Raw genomic sequence first — 7,746 nt, 5'->3', positions numbered from 1 at the left:
AAAATCTGAAATATCCCGCAGAAGTGCCCATGCCCCATCTGTGGGTAGCTGGGAAACAAAGTCCTTCCACCCATCCCTCGCAGGCCAGAGCTGCGCTTCGCCCATCTTTTGCCTTTGGGGAAAGGTTTGGCGTCATTGCTGTTTTGCACAGCGGCCAGAAACCGTGCGTCATTGCTGTAGAGGCAGGGAAGGAGCCCGTGGTCAGATGCATACGATATCCCCCCGAGCCCGTTGTGCAGCAGCGTGAGTGGAGAGGCACCAGGCTGCTCGCCATCGCCTGCAGTGCCGGCTGGCAGCCCCGGAGCAGCACTGCATCGCAGAGGTGCACAGGAGCAGCATGGCAGCGTGCACGGCTTCCTTCCCGGCGGAGGCACGATCCAGCCCTGCCCGAGCACCCAGCAGCAGCATGGCGGCCATGCCTCCCAGCCCAACAGGTCCACCGTGGAGGCAACTGGGGCTTTCCCTGACAGCCCCCCGCCAGCCAGGACAGCTTTCCCTCTGAGAAATGGGCAAAACCTGCAGAGAAGATGCATCCTCCACGGCAAGGGGCTACCCCCCCCCCGCCACCCCCACCCCCACCTCCTTGTGGATGAACCAAAAAGTCCGGCTCAGGGAGCATGGAGAGAATAGGGAGAGCAGAAAAGCCAGCCAGGCTCTCCTGGCACCCCTCTGGGATCGGGAAGCAGAAAAATCCCCGAAGGTGCCAAGGGAGTCAAAATAAACAAATATCCCTGAGGACATGGGTAACGGGACCCTGAGCTGCCTTTGGGCCCCGCTCGCCATCAACTGCTGGACTAGACCATACAAAATGGCCCTGCTTGAACACTTAAAAGCACAGGAGGCAAACCCTTATCTTCCACAGGAAAAGAATTATTTTATTAAGTATTTTTAAACAACTACTTAACATTTACTCAAGATAAAAATATGTACAATATCCCACCTTGAAGGCGGCTCCAAAATATAAACACTGTACCTCTCCCTAGAGAAAACCAAAAAATTCTTCTCTTCAAAAAAACAAGACAACCCAGAAACAAGAATACATTCATATTTCTCACTTCTTTCTGCTCAAGTAGTTATACAAATAATAGACATCTGAAACGTTTTACCTTTTAATATATTTATATAATATATATATATTTATAACAGGATTTTACAAATAAAGGCAACAACTGTATACCAAAAAAAAACCCAAAACCAACAACAAAATAAACGTTAGAACACAATCTGCAATCAAGCATAGTGCATCTCAACAGCTGGTGCAATGGGAGGGCGAAATGAAAATCCATACAACAGGGTTTCTGGACATGAGTTCTCAAAACCAGTAAGAAAAAAAAAACAAACCCAAAAAACACAGAACTGCATTTTGCAGTGAAGTGTTGGGGTTTTTTTTCATTAAAAAATCCCAAAACCAAAAGCCAAATTGGATGCGATGTTCCTTTGCAGAGAAAGACTCTCGCAGTTTAATGGGACAAGTGTCAACACCCTAACCCTCTTTCGTTAATACAGTAATGTGGGCCAGGGTTTGCCAAGGAGACTAAGGAATTTAGATGCTCAAACCCCACTGGGATTAGACTCCTTTGAAAATCCCAGTCTTTTAATTTTTCAAAGGCACTGACAGGGGCACATTCAGCGGGCATTGCGCTGTCAACTTCGGCTGAATTGCTCCCTCCCGCAGGAAGCCCTTGACTTGCCCCGGTCAGGAAGCAGCTGCTCACCAGCTGGGTCCCCACTGACGGGACTCAGAAAACCATTCTGATTTCCAACAGACTAGACCCAGTGAAGCTGTACAGCAGCAGCCAGAGAGGCCTGCAGTCAGGTGCAACAGGCAAAGTGATCCTTGGGATATTTTCTCCCCTACCCTGCCCAAACTAGCAGCTCAAGTTACAGGAAGGGGCACGTGTTAATTTATTTATTAGATGTACGCCATGTAAAGCTTCCAAGCAGCATCTACCTTTTATTTCTTAAAAAAAAAAAGTAATAAAATATATATATATATATATATATCAGCAAAGGTGTGGAGAGAAACCCGTCTTAAGTCTACCTGACTGTGCATGACTGAGCAGTGACCGCTGTTCTGCTCCTCCTACGCTTTCGGTGGCATTGCCACCACTGCCACACCGCACTCAGGGTGGCCGCACCAGTCTCGGATGCTGGCGACTGATGGGGCACCAAATCAGTTCAGCTCAAACTGCTGGCAGCGGGGCTGTTGCCCTACAAGCCTTTATGAGAAGTACCGTATTTTTATATTCACAGACCCTAAAACCAATCTGCCTCATGGAATATTTTTTCACAGCTTTGCAATATTGTCGCAGCTGACTGAGTCAACTGGTTGTTCTGTAGATGCAGAGAGGGAAGAAGGTCAGGGGTAAAGCACAAAACCCTTCTATTTTTGTTTTTTGGGGTTTTTTTTCCTTTGGAAGTAGTTCTGAATCGCTAACCTGGGTGCATCCTTCATCCTTCTCCAAGCTACCTGACAAGTCAGAGAAAAGGGGATTTAGCTTCCTACACGCAGTGAACTTTATCCCCACACCTCAGTCCAGCCAACATATAAAAGTGAAAGTCTCAAACTAAAAAAAACCAAAACAAACAAACAAACAAACAAAACAGAACAAAAAAGAAAAAAAAAAGAAAAAAAGTCACACTGCGCTTAGTCTTTGGTTTCCAAGTTCAAAGGAGGAATCTGCTTCAAAGCTTGAAGCAGAGCTGAGGAGTCGATAGGGGAGTGGGCCGGTACGGGAGAAGGGAGTCTCTGGGGCATCAGCAGAGGCGGGGAGATTTTATCGGGGTTCATGAACCCTGTAAGTGCTGCAGCAGAGGCTGGGAGGCTGGGGTACAAGACAGGTACAGATGCCGGGTACCAGCACTTCTCCAGCATGGGCAGATAGGCTGTCGCGGATGGTGGGATCAAGTAGAAAGGCAGGCACAAGGGAGGCTGGTGAGCATGGGGGCCCAGGAAGCTGCTGGAAGAGCCCATCATGTCGCTGCCAAAAGGGCCCTCATCCTCCGGCGACTCCAGCCTGCTCCTTTTGGCCGGCGGGTCCTCAGTCTCTTGCTTAATAGAGCTTATTCTCTCCTGGACAGCGTACTTGAGTTCAGTATCCTTTTTGAAATACTGCTGTTCAGATTTGGAGTCACTTTTCTCCAGCTCTCCCCCGTACCCGCTGTCCGTGTCTGTGTCGCTGCCGCTCTGCTCCCCACTGGAGTGAGCAAATGTCCTCTGGATCACAGGCACGCAGTTTTTCCCGTGTCCCTCTGCCGCTGTGGTCAAGGAGATGGGTTTCTCTTTCAAGTCCACCATTTTAGGAGGGATGTCTCCGGACTTGCGGCCAGCTCCACCCTGGAGTACCTCGGAGGCCATTCGGTGCAGATGGCTGACCAGCTGGGACGACTTCAGGTCCTTGCTGTTCTCGTGCTTTGCCAGGTATTGCAGCATTTCCTTGGCACACATCTGGAAACCGGATCGAAACATTTCCTGGCTGGAATCAAGGTTTCTTGATGACAGGTCACCTGAGGAAACATTAACAGAAAGAAATTAAAAATTAACAACCTGCTAAATAGTTCCATTACCATCTTCAAGGCGGACTGGAGGCAATATTAAACTTCAGTCACAGCACAGCTAGAGAGGTGAACTTGGCAGTCAACACGAACTTTGTGAGCATCCCCCAGATTTCTGCATAAGCATGCATTTTTATTTGAACATCCTCCTGTCCACTTTCACATAGTAACTTTAAACTTAATATTTTAGTTCTGCATTTACTGTATATGCCACCCTCAAGAGGTGCTGAAGCGCAGAGGGAAGGAATGAACCAAGCTGGTGCCTCCTCTGGGAAACACCCCAGGCAAGGCAGAGGCACCTCACCCTTCTCCAGGCAGAGCGCTCCTGGAGCAGGGCTGTCCGCCAGCAGCTCCAACCCAGGGCCATTTTGCTTCAGCTTAAAGCTCTATTGCACTCCCTGTGGCTGTCAGAGCAGTGGAAGGCGCTTCAGAAAAACTAAATTTTACTTTATCAGATTCACGTGAGTGCCACATGTGAAAATAGGAGGAGGAAGTGCATCTACAGCGTGATAAGCTGATACACCAGGTCCCCTCTCTGCCTGCAGAGCATAGGCTAGCTCATTTATGAAGAAAGAGACCTACAGAAGGTGTGTATAGAAGGCAGATTTACATGTATTTTCAGGAGAAAAAAATAACACCACCCAAACAAACAAAAGTGGGTTTGATCCAAAGCTCATCAAGATAAATGGAAAGACTCACATGGCTTTGGAGAGAACCTCACAGCAAACCTGGGCTTTAAACTAAAACTACTTAAAATCCATTTAACTTCTTAACAATTCCACAGGGCACTCTACATCGACTGTATTGAGAAATGCCTCCTTTTTTGCGAAAGCCCATAAGCAAAGCAAGAGAAAATGACGGCGATTAAGGGCAAGAACTCCTGCCTCCTCCCTTCTCAGGCACTAAGTGTCACAACTGCATTTCAAAGACTCCGAGAGAAAGTCCATCAAGTGCACGCAGGTTCTCACATGATACAATTTGAATACTCACCCGCTTGTAAACCATTCTGCAAAGCAATTATTTTCTGCTGCTGCTGCTCAATGAGATTAGTTAGTGCTTTCACATGCTTCAAGGTGAGCTCGAGCACCACAGCCTTCTCCAAGTGACCTAGAGTCTGAAAGCAAAGGGACAGGTTGGCGTCTGCCGTGGGGTCGGCCACGCACCTGGGAGCCTGACGGGGCTGCCAACACGGTCCAAACAACAGGGGAAGGACCGACACGGTTTGGGGGGGAAAGGCTTAAAGGCAGTGCCCTGATGGCCAACAGCGCTATAAACCACAATATTCCGTGAAAATCAGTTAAAAAGCAGGCTCCAGAAAAAGCTATTGCAAAATCCTACGGGTATTTTGGGAGCAGCCGCACAAATCAAAGAGAAGTCTTCTGTTTCTCTGCTCTGCTGCTCTCGCTGGCACTGTGACTTCAGCACCGGGGAACCGGGCCGGGGGTTCCCCTCGGCAGCAGCAGGGGGGGCGGGGAGGGGCAGAATTCCCCTAGCAGCTGCCACAGGGACCCTCCAGCAGGTCAGGAAGCCACTCGAGGGACTCCGCTCCTGGGAAAGTTTGGGAGGCGTTTGCAGCCCGGCTTGGGCGTGTGGCCACCGGGGGGCACAAGGGGAAAAAAAATAAAGAGGGGGAAAAACAAGAAGAAAGGAGGGGGACATGTAGTAATACTAATGCTGATAATTGTAAGGATGATGATAAAGATAATAATGATAAAAATAATGGTAAAAATACAGATAAAAATAAAAAAGGAACGATAAAAATGCTAACAATAACCCCCCCGCGGTGCGATGGGCGGCCGAGCCGCGGGAGAACCGCAGCGGCGGGCAGCCCCGCTCGCCCGGCCCGTCCGGCCCCGCGGCCGGTCCCGGGGCCGCTCCCACCTACCGTCAGCTTGAGATGCTCGGGCAGCAGGTCCTTCAGCTGCGCGATGCACTCGTTAATCCTGTCGCGCCTCTTCTTCTCTATCAGCCTGTGGGGCAACTTGTAGGTCTCCTGCAAAGCCAGCGGCAGTGGGTCAGCGCTCCGCGGCCGCGGGGGTTGCGCGGCCATCGCTCCCCGCCGCTTGTGCCAGTGTGCGCGGTCCCCCCGCCCCCGGGGCTGTGCCGCAAGCCCGCCGCCCCGGCCGGGGGAGCATCCCTCCCAGGGTCGGCGGAGCATCCCCTCCCGCGGCCGGCAGCCCCCGCCGGCGGAGCATCCCTCCCGGGGCCGGCAGATCCCCTCCCGGGGCCGGCAGCCCCCGCTTTACCTTGCTGTCCTCGCTCCTCTTTAACCCCCTCCTGGGCTTGTAAACTTGGTACATGTGCGCGAAGTCCAGCCTGCACGGGCGAAACGAAAGCACCGATATTATCCCCGTCCCGCCGGGCCGCGGCGGGGCCAGTCCGTCCTCCCCCCGACCCGCCGCTTACCCCGGCAGCTCGCCGCTCTCCAGGGCGGGCAGCTTGCCCAGGCAGCCGGGCGGGGGCTGCGCGCTGGGGACCCGCTCCATGGCGGGGCGCGGAGCGGTGCGGAGCGGTGCGGGGCGGTGCGGAGCGGAGCGGGGCGGCCGGCGCTCAGGGCGGGCTGCTCATGCCGCGTCCGCGCCGCGCGGGCTGAGGAGCGGCGGGCGGCGGCGGGCCGGGTTAAATGCGGGCGAGTGGGTGGACGGGAGCGACGTGCGCTACCCTGTGACTGCCGGCACGTCTGGCGGCCGCCGGGGCGGGCCCGGGCCCCCCCCGTCACATGAGCCTCACGTGTCGGCAGCGCCGCAACGTGCCGGGGGAGGCGGGGCCGCCCCCGGGGCCCCGGGGCTGGGCCGGCCTCGGCGGGGGCACCCCCGGCTGCGCGGCGGCGGCGGCGGCACCCGGCGGCGGCACTGCCCGCGCTCCCCGCCCGCCGCGCCGGCACGCGTGGCCCCGCCGGAGCCCGTGGGGCCGGGGATCCTCCTGGAGCGGGCCCGGTGGCCCCGCGGAGAGGGTCCGGGGTCCCCGTGGGGTCCCCCGGACCGGTGGGTTCGGTGGGTCCGATGTCCCCATGGGTTGGGTCTGGTGTCCCAACGGGATCCCCACGGCCAGTGTCCCAGCAAGATCCCCTGGGCTGGTGGGTCTGATGTCCCCACGGGATCCCCCGGGCAGGTGGGTCCTGGGTCCCCATGGGATCCCCTGGGCAGGTGGGTCCTGGGTCCCCACGGGATCCCCCGGGCAGGTGGGTCCAGTGTCCACACGGGATCCCCCGGGCAGGTGGGTCCTGGGTCCCCATGGGATCCCCTGGGCAGGTGGGTCCTGGGTCCCCACGGGATCCCCCGGGCAGGTGGGTCCAGTGTCCACACGGGATCCCCTGGGCAGGTGGGTCCTGGGTCCCCACGGGATCCCCCGGGCAGGTGGGTCCAGTGTCCACACGGGATCCCCTGGGCAGGTGGGTCCTGGGTCCCCACAGGATCCCCTGGGCAGGTGGGTCCAGTGTCCCGGGGGAGCACGGGGTGGGCATGCAGCGGCAAGGGCAGGACCGACGGGGCTGCAGCCTTGAGGCCGTGGCGAGGGTGCGGTGTGGGGCGAAGGGCTTCGCCGGCACCGCTGTGGGGTCATTGTGCCACCCATCCCCACACACAGACTGGGAAAAGTCTCACGCGTCCTCCGAACCAAAAGGTTATGCTTATGCATAACCCCAATGAAACCTGCAGCCTCAGAACTTTGGAAACAGACAAAAAAAATAACCAGGAGTCACCACAGGTAATCGCTGTGAAGTTCAGGACTTCTCATGCTTTTGCAAAGCAGCTGCAATTCTTAGACGCCAGCTGTTGCAAAACGCTGAGCCCGACTAGAATGGTGTGTACCTGCCAAAGCAAACCTCTCCTCTGGAAGGGCTATGGTCATTTTCCCTGCTGAATGCTGAACAAGTAGAGGCAAGCTCATCAGATAAAAGGCGCATTTACCAAGATAAGGTAACAGCAGAACTCCCGGCATGGCACAGAGCCTCCGCTATCGCCTGCGAGAGTCCTGGTCCGCTCAACGCTGGGAGGAATCTGAGGTCAGGAGGTATTACGTGAGAGCGCAGAGAGATGTGACATGGGCAATGGAGACAGGCCCTTTAAGGCTCACCGCTGTCTGAAGGTGCATGTTGTTACCAGGAGGAATCCTAAAGGAAGTCAGAGCCTTGCAGAACTCTGCCGGCCGCAAATCTAAGGTTTATAAATACAAAAAACGCTTTACGGGATC

At 55.0% G+C, this 7,746-nt stretch overlaps 1 protein-coding gene across 1 annotated transcript; it reads right to left on the bottom strand.

Moving 5' to 3' along the window:
• Positions 1-849: 849 nt before the first annotated feature.
• BHLHE40 (basic helix-loop-helix family member e40) lies at positions 850-6,220 on the bottom strand. The gene is made up of 5 exons (XM_037386364.1): positions 5,962-6,220; positions 5,802-5,871; positions 5,441-5,548; positions 4,546-4,669; positions 850-3,507 (listed from the first exon to the last, which is right to left on the bottom strand). The coding sequence occupies exons 1-5, from the start codon at positions 6,039-6,041 to the stop codon at positions 2,648-2,650; spliced, it is 1,242 nt and encodes a 413-aa protein (XP_037242261.1). The 5' UTR covers positions 6,042-6,220; the 3' UTR covers positions 850-2,647.
• Between the last annotated feature and the right edge of the window lie 1,526 nt (positions 6,221-7,746).

Source organism: Falco rusticolus, chromosome 4 (assembly GCF_015220075.1).
Source record: "Falco rusticolus isolate bFalRus1 chromosome 4, bFalRus1.pri, whole genome shotgun sequence".
NCBI classification, from domain to species: Eukaryota; Metazoa; Chordata; class Aves; order Falconiformes; family Falconidae; genus Falco; species Falco rusticolus.
This window is presented reverse-complemented; position numbering and strand designations above follow the sequence as displayed.